This window comes from Scyliorhinus canicula, chromosome 1 (genome assembly GCF_902713615.1).
Source record: "Scyliorhinus canicula chromosome 1, sScyCan1.1, whole genome shotgun sequence".
NCBI lineage: Eukaryota > Metazoa > Chordata > Chondrichthyes > Carcharhiniformes > Scyliorhinidae > Scyliorhinus > Scyliorhinus canicula.
In genome coordinates this window covers 24453878-24476401 of record NC_052146.1, presented here as the reverse complement: position 1 = coordinate 24476401, position 22524 = coordinate 24453878, and the positions used below count along the sequence as shown (strand labels likewise).

Sequence of the window (22524 nt, the reverse complement as noted above, 5' to 3'; positions counted from 1 at the left end):
CAAGATGCTCAAGGGATGAGTGGAGGGCCAGGGAGTTTGAGTCTGCTGTGGACTGGTTGTGGCGGTATACAAATTGCAGTGAATCTCGGCATTCTGGGAGCATGGAGTTGATGTGTCTCATGACGAACCTTTCAGTGTGTTTCGATTACCTTTTTGTGGTCAAATGACCACAATAACCATATTTACTTGATCTGTGACAGTACTATCGCAGAATTCCCCACCAACATCCTGAGGGTTCACCATGACCAGACATTAAACAGGAAGGGCCACATAAATACTGCTTCTCTAAGAGCAGGTCCGCGACTGAATTCAACATCGAGTAACCCCAAAGTCTGTCCACTGCCTGCAAAGCACAAGTCAGGAGTGTCATAGAATAATTCCCATTTGGCTGAATGTGTGCAGCTCCAACAACATTTAAAAATCTTGACACTATCTGAACAAAGCAACTTGCTGGACTGGCAGCTATCCAGTACCTTAAACATTCACGCCCTTCACTGCAACATGGTGCCAAGCATTGTGTATCGTCTACAAGGTAATACAAACCTTGCAACAACTGGCCAGGTTTCCTTCCACAGCACCGTCAATGCTTGCAAACTCTACCACGAGAAGGATAAGGGCTGCTATTAAATGGGAACCTGCCCTCCCAAGTCTCTCACCATCATGATTTGAAACTGCATTGCCATTTGTGAGGGACCAAGTCCTCACCCAAGATATTTCCTTCATAAAATATATTCAGAAATTTGCTCCTTGTTATATCCAAAAGTTTCAAACTGGTCAGAGATCTAGAATTAGCCCCCCCCCCCCCCCACCCCCCAAAATCTCCATTCTATAACTGTTACGATCCCAGTTGATATAACTGGATAGAATGATCCCAGAATGGAACCCTTGCGAATTAGTCATAGGACCACTAATTCGCTTTAACAACAAGAATTTTTGTTTTATTAAACATGAAAAAATTCGATTACGGTGCAATATGCCTTTACTTTAGATTGGATTGGATTTGTTTATTGTCACGTGTACCGAGGTACAGTGAAAAGTATTTTTCTGCAAGCAGCTCAACAGATCATTCAGTACATGGAAGAAAAGGGAATTAAACAAAATTCAAGAAAATACATGAGAATACATAATAGGGCAACACAAGATATACAATGTAACTACATAAGCATTGGCATCGGTTGAAGCATACAGGGTGTAGTGTTAATGAGGTCAGTCAATGAGAGGGTAATTTAGGAGTCTGGTGACAGTGGGGAAGAAGCTGTTTTTGAGTCTGTTTGTGCGTGTTCTCAGACTTCTGAATCTCCTGCCCGATGGAAGAAGTTGGAAGAGTGAGTAAGCCGGGTGGGAGGGATCCTTGATTGTGCTGCCCGCTTTCCCCCGGCAGCGGGTGATGTAAATGGAGTCAATGGATGGGAGGCAGGTTTGTGTGATGGACTGGGCGGTGTTCACGACTCTCTGAAGTTCCTTGCGGTCCTGGGACGAGCAGTTGCCATACCAGGCTGTGATGCAGCCCGATAGGATGCTTTCTATAGTGCATCTGTAAAAGTTGGTAAGGGTTAATGTGGACATGCCGAATTTCCTTAGTTTCCTGAGGAAGTATAGGCGCTGTTGTGCTTTCTTGGTGATAGCGTCGACGTAATTTTAGAATTAACACTGATTAGTACAGTACATCTTAATCGGCAATGATCTCATTAACACAGGCCCGTTTAAGCACACAGAAGGACTGTGGGCCCGTGCGCACTCCACTCTGAAACCCAAGTGACTGTTTGGGGGTGCCGTCTCAGAATCTCCCCAAATGATTGTCATGTGAGAGTTTCCAAACTCTACTCCCAAAAACACACTTTAAAATCTTCTCATTAAGCATTGCCAAATCCAGACCTGGTTTTCCAAATGACACTTTTCAACAAAGCTTCAGCTCCACTTTTATCAACGAATCGAGTCCAGGATTTTACACCAACGCCTTTTAGGTTTCCTTAGTCTTGAGTGCCTTTACACAAACTCCTGAGATCCAGATGCCGATTTCCTTAATTATTTCAATACCTGTTTCACAGGCTGTAGTAAAATATCTCTCGAACCTGAAAATCCCTTCAAATATCTTTCTGCCGTTTCAGCCACCTTCTTGGCTCTGTCCGTCTTTACTGAACTGTTCTCTCTTCTAGTTCCTTTAACCTCAGACTTCTCTTCATTTCTCTCGTTTCCTTAACTTCCTGTTCTTCAGATCTTTGCGCTTGTTTTCTTAACCATTACACCAAGGTATGACTTTTCTTTTGGCAAAACTGAGTTGTCCCTCCTATAGATTGTTAATCCAACTGCTTCTAGTTCAGTTGTGAGAGTTATTAGTAATAATCTTTATTAGTGTCAGAAGTAGGCTGACATTAATACTGTGATGAAGTTACTGTGAAAAGCCCCTGGTCGCCACACTCGGGTGCCTGTCCGGGTACACGGAGGGAGAATTCAGAATGTCCAGTTCACCTAACAAGTACATCTTCGGGACTTGTGGGAGGAAACTAGAGCACCAGGAGGAAGCCTGCACAGACATGGGGAGAACTTAGAGACTCTGCACAGACAGCGAGCCAAGTCGGGAATTGAACCTGGGTCCCTGGTGCTGTGAAGCAACAGTGCTAACCACTGTGCTAACATGCCGCCCACAAAGCTGCTTTCTCTCTCACTACCTATCACCAGCTGCAATCAAATTAGCTAAACCAAAACTTAAAAGCTTCTCTATTTGATTTATTGTCACATGTACTGAAATACAGTGAAAAGTATTTTTCTTTGGCCGAGTAACGTACGTACATAGTAGACACAAGAATAATCAACAAGGAACAGTGACAAATGGTGCATCGACAAAACAGTGATTGGTTACAGTGCGGAACAAGGAGCAAAATAAGGCAAACAAAGCAAATACATGAGCAAGAACAGCATAGGGTGTCGTGAATAATGTTCTTACGGGGAACACATCAGTCCGAGGGGGAGTCGTTGAGGAGTCTTGTAGCTGTGGGGAAGAAGCTTTGTCTGGATGCGAGTGTTCAGACTTCTGTACCTTCTGCCTGATGGAAGGGTCTGGCAGAAGGCAATGCCTGGGTGGGAGGGGTCTCTGATAATGCTGTCTGCCTTCCTGAGGCAGCGAGAGGTGCATACAGAATCAATGTGGGGGGGGGCAAGTTTGTGTGATGCGTTGGGCTGAGTTCACCACACTCTGCAGTTTCTTGCGATCTTGGACCGAGCAGTTGCCATACCAAGCTGTGATGCAGCCGGATAGGATGCTCTCTATCGCATATCTGTAGAGGTTTGTGAGAGTCGATACAGACATGCCATATTTCTTTAGCTTCCGCAGGAAGTAGAGACGTTGTTGGGCTTTCTTGACTATTGCATCAACGTGAGTGGACCAGGACAGACTGTTAGTGATGGTGGCCCCCAGGAACTTAAAGCTATCGACCGTCTCCACTTCGGAGCCGTTGATGCAGACGGGAGTGTGTGTCGTGCTGCGCTTCCTGAAGTCGATGATCAGTTCCTTGGTCTTCCCAACATTTAGAGAGAGGTTGTTTTTGGTGCACCATGCAACCAAGTGGTTTATCTCCCTCCAGTAGTCTGATTTGTCATTATTATTTGAGATACGGCCCACCACAGTCATATCATCCGCAAACTTATAGATTGAGTTGGAGTTAAATCTTGCCACAGTCATGGGTGTATAGGGAGTACAATTGAGGACTGAGCACACATCCTTGCGGGGCCCCGGTGTTTAGGACTATTGTGGAGGAGGTGCTGTTGCCTATCCTGACAGATTGCGGTCTGTTGGTGAGGAAGTCGAGGATCCAGCTGCACAGAGAGGGGTCAAGTCCAAGATTGCGGAATTTGATTATTAGTCTTGTTGGAATAATGGTGTTGAAGGCGGAGCTGCAGTCTATGAACAGCAGTCTTACATAGGTGTCCTTATTGTCGAGGTGTTCGAGTGTGATTGCAGAGCCAGTGAGATAGCGTCTGTTGTGAACCGGTTGCGATGATAGGCAAACTGCAGTGGAGCGAGACCGTCTGGGAGGCTGGCAGTGATCCGTCCCATGGCGAGCTGCTCTAAGTATTTCAGAAGATAACAGGCGTCAGGGCCACCGATCGGCAGTCGTTGAGCCAGGCTACCTTGTCTTCTTTGGTACTGGTATTATGGTGGTCTTCTTGAAGGAGGTGGGGCCTCAGAGGAGTGAGGTGGTCAAGGTATCTGCTCCCCGTGTCTGCGTGGGTTTCACCCCCACAACCCAAAAATGTGCAAGGTAGGTGGATTGGCCACGCTAAATTGCCCCTTAATTGGAAAAAATAATTGGGTAATCTAAATTTTTTTAAAAAAGGAAAAAAGGTATCTGCAAATACACTCGCCAACTGGTCTGCGCAGGCTCTGAGTGCTCACCCAGGGACTCCGTCGGGGCCAGTCGCTTTTCACGGATTCACTTTCAAGAGGGTAGCTCTTACCTCTGAGGCTGTAATAGTGGGTATGGGTGTGTCCAGGGTTGTTGGGGCAGATGGCACTGATACATTGGCTGACTGCTCAAAGCGGGCATAGAACTTGTTCAGATAATCGGTTAGGGATGCTCCAGCCCCAGGAGCTCTACTGTACAAAGTCCCAGTTGCTAAGCAATGGCTGAATGCCTCCACTGGCCTATTTATTCATGCCGTAGCCCTCTCTAAGCATAATAGAAACACAGTTGGAACTTAATCAACCCCCACACATACAAACATCTTCATCCAGCATGACTCTTAACTGTGGGTTTTAGCCCTCCAGCCACAATAACATTAAATTAAATCCACTTAAAACTATACCTTTCTAATGTTTGCCAATGTAAATCCCTTAAGACTACCTTTGTTTTCCTAACATAACCCAGTCTGCCCCTCTGCTAAGACAAAGGAGTCCGCAACCTTCTTTTCAATCATTCAGGGTTGAGACATATAACAATTTTGGGGACCCAGCTGAGGCATTCATGTGTAGAGGTGGGAGTCATGTGACCTGGCCTCTGGCTTGGGAAGCCAGTAATATTACCTTGCTGAACTTTGATGTCTCGGTCTCTTTTATCATTTGGCTAGCATCCTTGCAGACCAGGAGCTCTGGGCCAGGTTGGTCACCTAGCTCGATCCGCACTATACTGCTGGAAATTCTGTACCATCACTTAGATGACTGATTCATCTCTGCGTGCTTATCTTACTGTATAAAGTCAACACCACTGGAAAAACCACTTATGCAGCATTGCTTTCAGCCTTCTGACCCCTATGAAGAAATACCTAATTGGAATTTGGATCTGGACTCCAGTTCCATGCAAATGAATAGTTACTTTCTCTCTGATCTTTGCACTGTAAAACCTTCTTTGACATCTCGCTGTTGCTGTACGAATGCAAATGTGGATATGTTGCGCTCCCTCCACCTGCGTTTTGTGTGTACAAATAAATAAATTCTTTGAGTTTGTTATCTCAACCTTGCTTAGGGTTATTACTGGAGGGAAACAAATTAGAACCCCTTTGTAAGGACTGGTGGTGAGAGGCAAAATTTGTGTTGTTTAAATTGACTGTCCTCCTGTCTGTATCGCATTCCTTCCCTAATGCTGGGTCAAAACCTTCAACTTCCCAGCTAACAGCGCTGAATGTACCCACGTCATAAGGACTGCACAGTTCAAGGAGGGAGCTCGCTGTTACCTTCTCAAGAGTAATTGGGGATATATGCTACTGGAAGCAGAAAATTGACTTTAAATTATGCATATAGGCTATTCAACCTGCTCCGCCATTCAACAGATAATGACTGAACTATTTGTGTTTCGAGTTCTACATTCCCATCTACCCGGATAAGCTTTGATTCTTGTCAAGCAAGGGAATCAATCTACCACTTCCTTAAAAATGTTCAGTGACCCTGCTCCAGCTGCCTCCTTGGATGAAGTTTCAAAGTGTTTCAGCCTTCAGAGAAAGAAATTCTCCTCATCTTGGTCTTAAAAGACGACCCTTCATTTTTAAACTGTGCCTCTAGTTCTGTACTCACCTACAAGAGGAAACATCCGTTCCACAGCCATCTTATCAAATCACCCCTCATTCTTCTAAGCTCCAGTGGAAATAAGCCCAGCATAGCATGTCCAACCCCGCTCATTACAACCATCAATCTAGTAACCCTCCTCTGAATCAGCTCCATCACATTTACATACTTCCTTAAAAAAGGAGACCAACATTGCACATGGTATTTGTGATGTGGTCTCGCCAATGCCCTGTATAACTGCCATGGCATTCTTTTTTTCTTGTTCAGTTTCTCACTTAATAAAGGGTAGCATTCCTTCTTGATTACATGCCGTACCTTCATGCTTACTTTGAAAACACCCAGATCTCTCTGCATCCCTGAATTCTGTAGTTGTTCTCTGTTTAAGTAATGCTGTGCTTTTTTTTCATTATTCCGGCCAAGGTAAAAGCTTCACATTTTCCCACATTGTATTCCTGCTCCATATTTCTGCCCACTCGCTCAAACAATCTATATCCGTCTGCAAACCTCTTATGTCCTCTACACAACGTAGTTTCCTACTTGTCTTTGAATTGTCTACAAAGTTAGCTACTATGTTTTTTCTCCCCTCATCTAAGTCACTGATGTAATTTGTAAAATGTTGAAGCCCCAGCACAGACCTCTGCAGGTCTCCACTCGTCACGTACTGCTGATCAGAAAAAGACCCCTTTATGCTTACTCCCTGTTTTCTGTTAGCCAGCCAATCCACTTTCCAGGATAAAACGTTAGCCCCTATGCCATCAGATTCGGCACGGTGGCACAGTGATTAGCACTGCTGCCTCGCAGCTCCAGGGTCCCGGGTTCAATTCCCACCTCGGGTGACTGTGTGGAGTTTGCACTTTCTCCCGGTGTCTGCGTGGCTTTCCTCTGGGTGTTCTAGTTTCCTCCCACCATCCAAAGATGTGTGGGTTAGGTGGATTAGTCATGCTAAATTGCCCCTTAGTGTCCGCAAGGTTAGGTGGGGTTACTGGGTTACGGGTTAGGGTGGAGGCGTGGGCTTAAGTAGGGTGCCCTTTCCAAGGGGCAGTGCAGACCAGATGGCCTAATTGGCCCCCTTCTGCACTGTAAATTCTATGAACTTCCTCATGACAGACGTCAAGTTAACTGGCCTGTAGGTTCCTGTTTTCTGCCGCCATTCTTTCTTAAACGAGGGGCTGTACTTGCTATTTTGCAGTCGGATGGAACCTTTCCAGAATCATGTTAAGGTTTGAAAATTAACACCAATGGATCTGCTATCTCACTAGCCACCTCCTTTAAGACCCTAGGATGAAGTGTGTCAGGACCCGGAGCCTTTTATCCCATAGCTCTCTTTGCTCAGTACTGCTTCCCGAGTGATTACAGTAGCACAAGTGGATAGCACTGTGGCTTCACAGCACCAGGGTCCCAGGTTCGATTCCCGCTGGGTCACTGTCTGTGCGGAGTTTGCACGTTCTCCCTGTGTTTGCGTGGGTTTCCTCCAGGTGCTCTGGTTTCCTCCCACGGTCCAAAGATGTTAAGGTGAGGTGGATCAGCTGTGCCAAATTGCCCCTTTGTGTCCAAAGGTTAGATGGGGTTATGGGGATAAGGTAGGGGAGTGGGTCTGGGTAGGGTGCTCTTTCAAGAGGGTTGGTGTAGACTTGAATGGCCTCCTGCACAGCAGGGATTCTATGATTGATGTTTGTGGTTTGTCTAAATAGACAGCAGGATCACTCCAAATGTCCTCCCTGCTTATCCTCTCCCACCTAGGGGTTTTTGAATAGGAAGTCGGGGATTAAACATCTTAGTGGTCCCTGCTCTTCTCTCCCCTCTGCTACTCTCTTACTTCTCTGCTGTCCCTTTTTTCCTTCAATCGGCCATTGACTTGGGTGCTGAGGCCCAGTGTCTTGACCTTGGGTGCTGAGGCCCAGTGTCTTGACCTTGGGTGCTGAGGCCCAGTGTCTTGACCTTGGGTGCTGAGGCCCAGTGTCTTGACCTTGGGTGCTGAGGCCCAGTGTCTTGACCTTGGGTGCTGAGGCCCAGTGTCTTGACCTTGGGTGCTGAGGCCCAGTGTCTTGACCTTGGGTGCTGAGGCCCAGTGTCTTGACCTTGGGTGCTGAGGCCCAGTGTCTTGACCTTGGGTGCTGAGGCCCAGTGTCTTGACCTTGGGTGCTGAGGCCCAGTGTCTTGACCTTGGGTGCTGAGGCCCAGTGTCTTGACCTTGGGTGCTGAGGCCCAGTGTCTTGACCTTGGGTGCTGAGGCCCAGTGTCTTGACCTTGGGTGCTGAGGCCCAGTGTCTTGACCTTGGGTGCTGAGGCCCAGTGTCTTGACCTTGGGTGCTGAGGCCCAGTGTCTTGACCTTGGGTGCTGAGGCCCAGTGTCTTGACCTTGGGTGCTGAGGCCCAGTGTCTTGACCTTGGGTGCTGAGGCCCAGTGTATTGTTCCTGTTGGTGTCAAAGTCAGCTGACTCTGCAGGTTGAGGATCAAAACTACCCGTGTTCACTTGGCTGGACTTGCAATGTAGCAGAATACGCTTACCCAGTTGTTAGGGAACAATCTGCCTTTCTGATTGTCAGTGTTTCAAAGAAACAAACAAACAAGAAACAAAGAACAATACAGCACAGGAACAGGCCCTTCGCTCCTCCAAGCTTGCGCCGATCACGTGTCCTATCTAGACCAACCGCTTGTATCCTTCTATACCCTGTCTGTTTGTGTGCCTACCCAGTTAAGTCTTAAAGGTCGCTAACATCTGCCTCAACCACCTCACTTGGCAGTGCATTCCAGTCCACCGCCACCCTCTGTATAACCCCCCCCCCACCCCCCCCCCCCCCCACCACCACCACCACCACCACCACCACATCTCCACTGAACCTATCCCCCCCCTCACCTTGAACTTGTGCCCTCTTGTAATTGTCATTTCCCCCCTGGAAAAAGCCTCCAACTGTTCATCCTATCTATACCCCTCATAATTTTATAAACTTCTAACAGGTCGCCCCTCAGCCTCCATCTCTCCAGGGAGAACAATCCCAGTTTATTCAATCTCTCCTCCTAGCTATTAAATCCCTCCTCCATACCAGTCAACATCCCCTGGTAAACCTTTTCTGTACTCTCTTTAAAGCCTCCAGTATTCCAAATGCGGCCGTACCAACGTTCTATATAACTAACATAATGTTCGTGCTTTTATACTCGATACCCCGTCCTATGAAGGCAAGCATGCCAAATGCTTTCTTTACCGCCATTTCCTCCTGTGCTGTCACTTTTAAGGATCTGTGGGCCTGCACACCCAGATCTCTCTGTCTCTATGCTCCTGATGGTTCTGTCATTTAGTTTATAGTTCCCACCTGAATTGGATCTACTAAAATGCATCCCCACGCATTTATCCAGGTTAAATTCCATCTACCATTTCTCTGCCCAATTTTGCAGCCTGTCTATATCCTGTAGTATTCTCTGACAATCTTCATCACAAACCACAACTGCAATCTTAGTATCATCCGCAAACTTGCTAATCAGACTCTCTACGTTTTCTTCCAAGTCATTTACGTATATTACAAAGAGCAGAGGTCCCAGTACTGATCCCTGCGGAACACCACTAGTTACAGACCTCCATTCGGATAAACACCCTTCCAGTGCTACCCTCTGTCTTCTATGGCCAAGCCAGTTCTGGATCCATCCAGCTAGTTCACCCCTGACCCCATGTGATTTAATCTTTTGTACCAGCCTGCCATGAGGGACCTTATCAAATGCTTTGCTAAAGTCCATGTAGACAACATCCACAGCCCTTCCCTCATCATTATCATCTATTGTCTCTCCTGTGTGCTCAATAAATGTTGTTTTCCTCCAATCGTGATCCTTGTAATGTTAATCTATTCTCCTGCACTAAAACTGAATCATTGTTGACTATTCCTTAATTGTTAGGATTAGCAATTTTTAGGTTATTGTGTAGTTAAAACCTAGGAACATAGGAATTTGGAGCAGAAGTAGGCAATTCAGCCCTTCGAACCTGCTCCACCATTCAATCAGATCATGTCTGATCTCTTCCTGATCTCAAATCCACCTCCCACCCTGTTCACCGTAACCCATTTATCCGCTTTTAAAATCAGAAATATATCTCCTTGAAACCATTTTAATGACTCCGATTCCACTGCACTATGGGGCAGCGAGTTCCACAAATTCACTATCTGCTGTGAGAAATAGTTCCTCCTCATCTCCGTTCTAAATCTACTGCCCCTCAAACTATACCTGTGACCTCTCGTTCTTGATCGCGCTACAACGGGGAACACTTGGCCTACGTTTACTTTATCATTCCCTTTTAGTATCTTGTATAGCTCGATCATATCCCCTCTCATCCTTCTAAACTCCAGCAAGTATAAGCCCAAACTGGTTTAATCTCTCTTCATACGTGAACTGTTTATCCCCGGAATCAATCTGGTGAACCTCCTCTGAACTGCCTCCAATGCCACCACCATCCTTCCTCAAATAAGGAGATCAAAACTGGACGCTTTACTCCAAATGTGGTCTAACAAATACCCTATACAATTGCAGCACTTCTTTGCTTTTATGCTCCAGTCCCTTTGCAATAACACAAACATGATTGTCACAGCTAATTTGACACACTGTAGACTACAGTATTTCTTGTACACATTCCACCAGTTGCATCGCTTCCTCTGTAAAAGCCTCTACCTGCTTCAATGAATTGTCATCAAAGTTTCTGACCTTGAATTCAGATTCCTCCGCAGATTCGCTAAACTTTACCGTGGCTTTCTCCAACACTGGGCGGGATTCTCCCAGCCCCGCGCCGGGCCGGAGAATCCCTGTAAGAGCGCCACGCTGCCTCGATGCCAGCACGCGATTCTCCGCTCCAAACGTGCCGCGCGGAGAATTGGTGCCGGCACGTTTGGAGCGGCGCCTGTCGTGGGCCGCTCTATGTGGCCGGGCCGCCGATTCTCCGGCCCGAATGGACCGAGCGAAAGCTCTAAAAAGGCAGAGTCCCGCTGGCGCCGTCCACACCTAGTTACAGCCGGCGGGAACTCTGCGTGCAGGGTCGGGGACGGCTTGTGCGGGTAGGAGGGGGGCTCCAACCCCGGGGGGAGCCTCCGATGGGGCCTGGCTTGCGATCGGGGCCCACCAATCGGCGGGCCGGCCTTTCGCTCCCCGGGCCTATTTTCTGACGTGCCGGCCCCTGAACTGTCTCGCCATGTTGCGTTGGGGCCGGCACGTTGAGGGAGGCCACCTCGCATGTGTGGGTTGGCGTGGTGCACAGTTCGCGCCGGGATGGGAGGCTGGAGCGGCGTGAACTGCTCCAGCGCCGTGCTGGCCCCCTGTAGGGGCCAGAATCGGTACTCCCAGCGGCTTGTTCGCACCGTCGTGAAACGCGACGACGTTTCCGACGGCGTGGACACTCTGCCGCTGAATGGGAGAATCCCGCCCCATGTGTCCACGTGGGCACCTTCTGTTTCCTTATGACTAGTCTCTAATGCTGCCTCATTTGCATAACCAATGACTATTTGTTTAGTCTTTGATTTTTGTTTTGTTTGTTCCCTCTGCCTTGCAGCCCATCTGTCTGCTGTCAAATATCTTAAACCCCTTTTTTTGATGGTGCTTTGCTTACTCACTCCAAATGAAGAGCTTTTCCTGTTCACCTTCTGCTCGATGTTAACTATTGTGCACGTGTTAATGTAAACACTTCCAAATGTTGCCTTGTACACAAGGAATGGGATCTACAAATGCAAGTTGTTACTAAAACCGGTCCTATTTTATTGGTAACAAATCTGGATCGTGCTTCTGTTGCAGGTGTGAGAAGGCCAAGATAAGTAATAGAAATAGTGTGTACTGCTGCATAGACACCGTTCTCCTACAAACTGAATTAAAGCACTAATTTAAAAATGTTCAAAATTGAAACTGTTGGAGTGTTAAAATATAATACAAATCTTCTGGTATTAAATTGCATAAACCATTTATTTTTGTGTTTTTCAGATGCAGATTTAGGTCGCTGCCTTGCAACAGATGGAATGTACCTTTACTCAACTAACTCTGTTGGCAAGGGGATCAGCAAGCTGGGATCAGGGCTCCATGGGACTCTACGGTAATCAACTGCAATTAGTTTTAAATTTGGTACACTTAGAGTTAAGCCAGTTGGAAATAAATTCTGCATTTTAAAATTTCCTTATGAGGGTAAACCATACTTGTATTTCGTTGAGCAGCTACAAAACCAACAGATTTATTCTGGCTGCTTTGCCTGGTTAATTAATCTTGGAAGTTCACATATTGCTTTTCAAATTACTGTCGACAGCATAATCTTTTCAGATTGTAAGTGCTGAGAACTCCATTTCTCAAATTTAGAATATTACAACATTTCTTTTGTCACACAATTAATAATTTAGTCACTTAGTTGTATATTGCTGAAAAAAGAGGCAATATGTTGAAGCTTTACATCTTACATGCATCAGGACAGGTACAAGAATGCCACATTTCAAAGGGAACAACAGTTTATACCGTAAGAGGAACAAAAGGTGCTGATCGATTGGCAGGTTGTCTCAGGTTGTGACATTGCCATGGCAAATGCACTAGAAAGCTGTTTTTATTCAAAAGGTGCCGTGTCTGGACATACTACTTTTGCCTGCAGAGGACAGGCTCCTGCATATCAATATATGTATTCAGCATTTGCTGAATGGGCCTGATTGTGCTAAGATGCTCAGAACCAAAATTGAGATAATCAGTTGGGCTCACAATGGAGCTCGCAATGGACTTTCTCAAAGCTAAATAATTCTTTTCTATGATCTATTTCCCTCCATGATCACACCATAAATCGCCGTAACAATCACACCCTCTAGCCCCATCATCGACAGCACCTCGGGAAGTTCAGGAAGACCTTTTCTTGTGAAGTTCCGCACCTGCACGTATCTAAAGCCCTCCTCGTGTTGGAGCCCAAACTTTACTCCCAACTCCTCCAAACTTGCAAAATGCTCCTCCGGAAACAAATTCTTCACCCCTCTATCCTCCCATCACCGGACGCATCCTCTCTGAATCAAACTCATGGTTCCCTGTTATCGGCATCACCTTTGAGCCTGCCCGCAACTTAAGAATTGCCTCCAAACGTTCAGCGTAGCTACCAACACAGGACTCGCTGAATACTTCCCCAGGGTAAATCATAGCCCCCCCCCCAACCCCTTACAGGAACCCACCTCCATCCACACCCTCCATTTCCCTGCACACTCCGGATTTGCCACCCCAGTAATAGTCCAGCAAGTTCGGAACGGAAGCCCCCCCCCCAACTGACTGCTGCCCACTTTGGATCATCTTATCCTAGCCAACTTCGCTGCCCACACAAACGACGAGACCAGACTATCCACCCTCTTAAAAAAGGACTTTGTTAAAAAGACTGGCAAACACTGAAATGGACACAAAAAACGCAGCAGAATATTCATCTTCACTGTACCCACCCTGCCTGCGACGAGTGGAGACTATGCCACCGCAACAAGTCCTCCTTCACCCTCCCAACCAAGCTCGTGAAATTGAGTTCACAAAGCCGTGCTTAATCCTGCGCCACCTGTACACCCAGATACCTCAATTGAGTTGTCGCCACCCAGAATGCAACCCTCACACCCCCGCCCCTGCGCCTGGGGAAGACACCACAAAGTATTTGCTTTTCCCTAAATTAAGTTTATACCCCCAAAATGTCCAGAATCTCTTTAGCAACCCCACTATATCCCTCATCGAAGAGCTTGGGTCCATGATGTACAAAGCAGTTTCTGCGTACAGGGACATTCTATGCCCACCCCCACCACCACCACCTCACTATCTCCTTCCATATGTCCAATCCCCTCAGCGCAATGACCAAGGGCTCTATCGCCAGCATGTACAAAAGGGGGGGGGGGACATGCGGCATTCCTGACTCGTTCCCTAAAAGAGTTGGAAGTACCCTGAATTCATATTGTTCATTCGTGTACCCGCTGTTGGATCTTTGTACAGCACTTTCACCAATTCAAACTTGGGCCCAATCCCAAATTTCTCGAATGTCGCAGATAGCTCCACTCCACTGTGTCAAATGCCTTCTCCGCATCTAATGCCATCACCACCTCCAAGTTCCAGTTCCCTCCTTCTGGCAGAGAAAGCACCATACTCAGCAACCGCCGCACATTTGACGACAGCAGCCTGCCCTTAACAAACCCTGTCTGATCCTCCCCAACCACCTTCGGGAGGCACTCCTCCAATCTCAACGCCAAATGACCCACACTCTACTGGATCCTTCTCCTTTTAAAGTAATAATCTTTATTATTGTCGCAGGTAGCCTTAGGTTAGCACTGCAATGAAGTTACTGCGAAAATCCCTTAGTCACAATACTACGGCGCCTGTTCGGGTCCACTGAGGGAGCATTCAATGTCCAAATTACCTAACTGCACATCTTTCGGGACTTGTGGGAGGAAACCGGAACACCCGGAGGAAACCCACGCAGTCACGGGGAGAACGTGCAGACTCTGCACAGACAGTGAACCAAGCTGGGAATCGAACCTGGGAGGGTGATCTCCACCTTCCGGAGCTCCTCACACATCGAGGTGAACTGGTCACAGTTCTGAGACCATGCCTCCTCCATCCTCTTCATCTTGTCTCCTTGCTCCTGCACTGCCGTCAAAATCTTCCCCAACACCTCTTTCTTGGGGTCAAGGGTTCACCAACTTACTCCTTGAGCGAGGTTGTCATCTCTGTCCGATGCCTGTCAAGGTGTTTTGAAAACAACTGCTCAAACTTCCCAGCCTCACCCGGCGAGTTCTGTCCCACTGTCTTTTCTCCCGTTGAACTCCTCACCACGATCGGCGTCCTTTCGCTTACTCCCTTTTTCCATGTGTTTCCTCCCCAAACAGGTGCTGGAATGTGTCACCCGATGACTATGACTATGTATTGACATTGTGTATTTATTGTATGTCCTGTGTTTTCCTGTGTGGAATGATCTGCCTGGACTGTAAGCAGAACAATACTTTTCACTGTACCTTGGTACACATGACAATAAATCTAAATCAAATCAAATATATCCATGGAGCTGCTGTACAATTCTTAATAAATATCTTTTGTGTTCATTCATGAATACTGAAGTGCATCTTTTTATCGTTTTTAAACATTTTCCAATTAAGGGGCAATTTAGCAGAGCTCAGTGTTCTTCAAGCTTTGTTTCCGGGGGCCCATTTTTACCGGCCGGCCCACCTGTGCGGCCCAGGCCCACCTGTGCGGCCCAGGCCCACCTGTGCGGCCCAGGCCCACCTGTGCGGCCCAGGCCCACCTGTGCGGCCCAGGCCCACCTGTGCGGCCCAGGCCCACCTGTGCGGCCCAGGCCCACCTGTGCGGCCCACCATTTTCTCTTACCTTGTTTGCTGCTGACAAAAATGGAGGAAATGGTTTTGGGTCCCTTTGGCCCTCGTACACGCTCCTCCAATGGAACCTGTTGGATGCAGGTGAAGCCTTCCGGTGTCGGAAAGTATGGAGTCTCCATCTGTCCAAAGTTCTGAATTTTTTTCCTGTAAAATTTTCAGATTAAATCCCCCCGATGTTATGAAAAGCCGGCTGCTGCGCAGGGATTTGCGCGATCGGAGGCGCCGCGGACAACGGCTCCGCGACCCTCCCGACATCCGCCCGCGACCCACCCGCGTGTCGCGCACCCGTCTTTGAAGAACACTGGCATAGCTAATCCACCTACCCTGCACATCATTGTATTTTGGGGAGTGAGACCCACACAGACACACGGAGAATGTCATTTTTTTTTTTTAAAGTGCTCACCAGAATGCTTCTGGCGAATAGACCCATTTGATTCCTCCAAGGAGGACTGGACCTAATATGTTGAACGCCTTGGGTATTATTTCCAAACAAACAAAATAGACGAGGAGACGAAACGCAAAGCAAATGTGTTTGTAGAGCTTAGACCTATAATCTTATTCATAGTCTTATCGCCCCAAGCACGCCCAATCCAAATCATTTAGGGAGCTTGTGGATTTAGTGAAGGCTCAATTGCAACCTCAAACATCAGTCATACTCCAGACATTCAAATGTAATTCGAGGGTGAGAGCCCGAGGTGAACCGATCGCACTTACATTGCTAAACTGAAGCAATTATCGGGAGTATTGTGATTTTGGAGCCACCTTAAACGACATGTTATGGTTAATCTGTGGAGTGAACAATGGCATTTTTCAACATGGATTGTTTGCAGAGGTCAACATAAATTTTAGATGAGCGATGGAGATACCACTGGCCATGGAAAACGCTGAAAAAGTTTCATCAGAAAATTGTGACGCTCACCAGTTAGTCAGCCGTGGTGCCAAAACTACAGCTGTGAAATGGGACACAAGTTCAACCACCGACAAAGCAAAAAGATGCAGAATAGGCAATCGGTCAGTAGTGCTTACAGGAGAATAATCTGGAGGTAACCGCACTCCTGAAACATGTCGGTTTAAGGAAGCCGAGTGTTTTTATTGTCACAAAAGAGGACATTTGATAAAGCAGTGCAGAGTTAAGTAAAGATCACCGAGTAATCATTCAGCCATGATGTTACAAGTATAAATGTAGAGCAACCTAGTCCCTGTGGTTTTGGTGTTCTCCTAAGAGAGGGAGTCCAACCATTGAATTTAAAGAGCACTTCTGCCAAGTTGAAGACTTGTCTGGGAGAAGCAATAAAAATAAAAGACACTACAATGGTACCTGTTTTTTAAAATAATCTTTATTGTCTCAAGTAGGCTTACATTAATACTGCAATGAAGTTACTGTGAAAAACCCCTACTTACCACATTCCGGTGTCTGTTCGGGTACACAGAGGGAGAATTCAGAATGTCTAAATTACCTAACAGCACGTATTTCGGGACTTGTGGGAGGAAACCGGAGCGTCCGGAGGAAACCCCCACAGACACGGGGACAACGTGCAGACTGCACAGACAGTGACCCAATCCAGGAATCGAACCTGGAACCCTGGAGCTGTGAAGCAACAGTGTTAACCACTGTTTTTTTTTAAACCAAACTTCTTCTCCTCCATGGTATTGGCCCCTGTCATATTCTGCTGAAGAAACACCATCATTGGTCTTGGAAGGCTCCCGAGGAGGAACCTTTCAACGGAGTAAGGCAATTGCTATGTCCCTCAAAATTAGTGAATTTCAGCCCGTCTGAATAACTGAAATTGACTGCAGTGCCTCTCCAAATGGTGTTGGTAAGGTGTTGTCCCATGCGATGGACGACGGCTCTGGAAGTATGTGTGGGGATTGTCCCTTTAAGGACAACACGACAGAGTAAGGTTCACATGGCCTATGTGTGAAAAAAGCCTCGGGCCGAAAAAGGAGACTCACAAATCGAGAAGGAAGGACTATCAATAGACTTTGGCATCAGGAATTTTTTAACATGTATTTACTTTGGTCGACACTTTACCATAGTTTGTGACCAGAAACTGTTCTTGGGTCTCCAAAGAGGACAAGGCTACCTTGCCAATTGTCTTGGCAGGAATTCAACAAAATTGCCCCACTCCACAAGGAACAGAAAACCACATTGAAGACTCTATTTATGATTGTCCAACTCATGTACATAATGCTTAGTTAGTATTTAGGACTGTGAATTAGTTATTGAAGATTTGTATAAAGGACTTAAAGGGGGTGGGATGTGATGTTTGTCCCTTTTTAGGGCAACACAGTAGAGTAAGTCTCATGGCCTGTGAGACCAACTGGGGCTTAGTGTGGAATCACCCCATGGTGAGTGAGACCGGCTCCGAGGCACAGACATATTTTGGGAGCTAGCTACAGCCATGAGGCTACTGTGCAATTCCTATTAATAAATATCTGTGGAAGTGCATATTTATAGTTTGAGAGGGAATTACTGTGCAAATAGTGTATTGCTCGTGCCTTCTAGCACTCTGTGGCATTGCTATATTGCTATTCAAAGTCATGTGATACTGCAACATTGTTAAAAACATATTTTTGGATTTAGCCCCTTCTCTTTCTGTGATGTAGTACACACCATTTACACCCCACCCTCACCTTTTAAATGGGTGACCAAGGAACTACCTGTTCATGCTGACTTGCAAACAAGTGTACGGGGGCAGTCAGATCTGATTTACAGGGGTTAAACCATATGTATTAAATTTCTAGTATGAGTTTCATTATGCATCTGTGTGCAGCACCCTATGTGATATCACACTTAAACAAAACATGAAAAATGTAACAAAAGTGTCCCTTGATATTTTCGCATAATGTATATAAAATTTTTCATGTATAGTTTTAAAAAAAAACTTAATGCAGGTGAGACTAATTTTATTTTTGAGCTCAATGACTATTCTAAACTGAATAATTTATCCCTTGGTTAGATGTTGGTGAACTGAATATTTTCTTTATTTCTGAACAAACAATAGCTTGCATTTATATGGCACCTTCAGGGTGCGGGAAAGCATCTCAAGGTGCTTCACAGGAATTAAAGCAAAATAGGCTCAATGCAAAAGCAGGATTTGGAGAAATGGCTGAAAACATTTGGTCAAAGAGGTGGTTTTAAGGATGACCTCTAAGCGGGTGGAGGGATAGAGGATTTTAGGGAGAGAATTAGGAAAAATGGGTGAGTGGAACTCTGTAAAATAAAATATGGTGAATAGATTTTGATGTAGTGAAGATTAAGAGCAGGATGGAAAAGGGCCAAGAAAGTAGTCTGGAAAAGGCAGAAATGTGACTCGGCTTCAGCAGTGAACAGAGGCAGGTGATGTTATTAAGGTGGAAGTAGAATGTCTTGGTAATGGAGAGGATTATAGGATGAGAAACACATATTTCGGAGCAAACAGGGCTCAGTGCAATGCGTCACCTGTGTTACTTCATCCCTATTGGTACCCATATGTCAGGTATGGTATTGGTTGCTGGGATCACTGCTTTGCGGTATTATCTGTATTTCCGGTGTAGGTCATTAAATGTTAGTAAAAAGCAGCAATGTCACTAGGCAGAATATGGTTTCCTAACCAGAACAATCATGGCAAAGTAGGACTTGTACTGTCGACCGAGCTAAAATCACCTAATTTAACACCGATTGCTGAATGAATTTGGGCCCTTCCTCCTGACTCTTGTATTTCACAAACTCAGACCAGTGAATTTTTTTTCATGCGTGTCCTTGCTGAGTAAACCTCACTAATGAAGTAGAACATATCTGCTCCAATTGCAAAAGTTAATGTTTCAAACATCTTCAATACACAATGTACAACAGCAAATTACTGTGGATGCTGGAATCTGAAACCAAAAGTGAAAATGCTGGAAAATCTCAGCAGGTCTGGCAGCATCTGTCGGGAGAGAAAAGCACTAACGTTTCGAGTCCAGATGACCCTTTGTCAAAGCTTTGATAAAGGATCATCTGGACTCGAAATGTTGGCTCTTTTCTCTCCCGAACGATGCTGCCAGACATAGAACATAGAACGATACAGCGCAGTACAGGCCCTTCGGCCCTCGATGTTGCACCGACATGGAAAAAAACTAAAGGGCATCTAACCTACACTATGCCCTTATCATCCATATGCTTATCCAATAAATTTTTAAATGCCCTCAATGTTGGCGAGTTCACTACTGTTGCAGGTAGGGCATTCCACGGCCTCACCACTCTTTGCGTAAAAAACCCACCTCTGACCTCTGTCCTATATCTATTACCCCTCAATTTAAGGCTATGTCCCCTCGTGCTAGCCACCTCCATCCGCGGGAGAAGGCTCTCGCTGTCCACCCTATCTAACCCTCTGATCATTTTGTATGCCTCTATTAAGTCACCTCTTAACCTTCTTCTCTCTAACGAAAACAACCTCAAGTCCATCAGCCTTTCCTCATAAGATTTTCCCTCCATACCAGGCAACATCCTGGTAAATCTCCTCTGCACCCGTTCCAAAGCTTCCACGTCCTTCCTATAATGAGGCGACCAGAACTGTACGCAATACTCCAAATGCGGCCGTACTAGAGTTTTGTACAACTGCAACATGACCTCATGGCTCCGGAACTCAATCCCTCTACCAATAAAGGCCAACACACCATAGGCCTTCTTCACAACCCTATCAACCTGGGTGGCAACTTTCAGGGATCTATGTACATGGACACCGAGATCCCTCTGCTCATCCACACTACCAAGAATTTTACCATTAGCCAAATATTCCGCATTCCTGTTATTCTTTCCAAAGTGAATCACCTCACACTTCTCCACATTAAACTCCATTTGCCACCTCTCAGCCCAGCTCTGCAGCTTATCTATGTCCCTCTGTAACCTGCAACATCCTTCCGCACTGTCTACAACTCCACCGACTTTAGTGTCGTCTGCAAATTTACTCACCCATCCTTCTGCGCCCTCCTCTAGGTCATTTATAAAAATGACAAACAGCAACGGCCCCAGAACAGATCCTTGTGGTACGCCACTCGTAACTGAACTCCATTCTGAACATTTCCCATCAACTACCACTCTCTGTCTTCTTTCAACTAGCCAATTTCTGATCCACATCTCTAAATCACCCTCAATCCCCAGCCTCCGTATTTTCTGCAATAGCCGACCGTGGGGAACCTTATCAAACGCTTTACTGAAATCCATATACACCACATCAACTGCTCTACCCTCGTCTACCTGTTCAGTCACCTTCTCAAAGAACTCGATAAGGTTTGTGAGGCATGACCTACCCTTCACAAAACCATGCTGACTATCCCTAATCATATTATTCCTATCTAGATGATTATAAATCGTATCTTTTATAATCCTCTCCAAGACCTTACCCACCACAGACGTTAGGCTCACCGGCCTATAGTTACCAGGGTTATCTCTGCTCCCCTTCTTGAACAAAGGGACCACATTTGCTATCCTCCAGTCCTCTGGCACTATTCCTGTAGCCAATGATGACCTAAAAATCAAAGCCAAAGGCTCAGCAATCTCTTCCCTGGCGTCCCAGAGAATCCTAGGATAAATCCCATCTGGCCCCGGGGACTTATCTATTTTCACCTTGTCCAGAATTGCCAACGCTTCTTCCCTACGCACCTCAATGCCATCTATTCTAATAGCCTGGGTCTCAGCATTCTCCTCCACAATATTATCTTTTTCTTGAGTGAATACTGACGAATAGTATTCATTTAGTATCTCGCTTATCTCCTCAGCCTCCACACACAACTTCCCACCACTGTCCTTGACTGGCCCTACTCTTACCCTAGTCATTCTTTTATTCCTGACATACCTATAGAAAGCTTTTGGGTTTTCCTTGATCCTACCTGCCAAAGACTTCTCATATCCCCTCCTTGCTCGTCTCAGCTCTCTCTTTAGATCCTTCCTCGCTTCCTTGTAACTATCAAACGCCCCAACTGAAACTTCATGCCTCATCTTCACATAGGCCTCCTTCTTCCTCTTAACAAGCGATTCCACTTCTTTGGTAAACCACGGTTCCCTCGCTCGACCCCTTCCTCCCTGCCTGACTGGTACGTACTTATCAAGAACATGCAATAGCTGTTCCTTGAACAAGCTCCACATATCCAGTGTGCCCAACCCTTGCAGCCTACTTCTCCAACCAACACATCCTAAGTCATGTCTAATGGCATCATAATTGCCCTTCCCCCAGCTATAACTCTTGCCCTGCGGGGTATACTTATCCCTTTCCATCACTAACGTAAAGGTCACCGAATTGTGGTCACTGTTTCCAAAGTGCTCACCTACCTCCAGATCTAACACCTGGCCTGGTTCATTACCCAAAACCAAATCCAATGTGGCCTCGCCTCTTGTTGGCCTGTCAACATATTGTGTCAGGAAACCCTCCTGCACACATTGTACAAAGAATGACCCATCTAATGTACTCGAACTATATCTTTTCCAGTCAATATTTGGAAAGTTAAAGTCTCCCATAACAACTACCCTGTTACTTTCGCTCTTTTCCAGAATCATCTTCGCCATCCTTTCCTCTACATCCCTAGAACTATTAGGTGGCCTATAGAAAACTCCCAACAGGGTGACCTCTCCTTTCCTGTTTCTAACCGCAGCCCATACTACCTCAGAAGAAGAGTCCCCATCTAGCATCCTTTCCGCCACCGTAATACTGTCCTTGACTAGCAGCGCCACACCTCCCCCTCTTTTGCCCCCTTCTCTGAGCTTACTAAAACACCTAAACCCCGGAACCTGCAACAACCATTCCTGTCCCTGCTCTATCCATGTCTCTGAAATGGCCACAACGTCGAAGTCCCAGGTACCAACCCATGCTGCCAGTTCCCCTACCTTATTTCGTATACTCCTGGCATTGAAGTAGACACACTTCAAACCACCTACCTGAACACTGGCACCCTCTTGCGAAGTCAAATCTGTGCTCCTGACCTCTATTCTCTCAATCTCCCGTACCCCAAAACTACAATCCAGGTTCCCATGCCCCTGCTGAATTAGTTTAAACCCCCCCAAAGAGCACTAACAAATCTCCCCCCCAGGATATTGGTGCCCCTCAGGTTCAGATGTAGACCATCCTGTCTATAGAGGTCCCACCTTCCCCAGAAAGAGCCCCAGTTATCCAGAAATCTGAATCCCTCCCGCCTGCACCATCCCTGTAGCCACGTGTTTAATTGCTCTCTCTCCCTATTCC

General features: G+C 46.3%; 1 protein-coding gene across 1 annotated transcript in view; it reads left to right on the top strand.

Moving 5' to 3' along the window:
• The window catches only part of LOC119951523 (probable E3 ubiquitin-protein ligase HECTD4), a 415771-nt gene that overhangs the window by 96147 nt on the left and 297100 nt on the right, over positions 1-22524 (top strand). Inside the window, 1 exon segment of the mRNA XM_038774748.1 lies at positions 11940-12048. Coding sequence (XP_038630676.1) covers positions 11940-12048 — 109 coding nt within the window.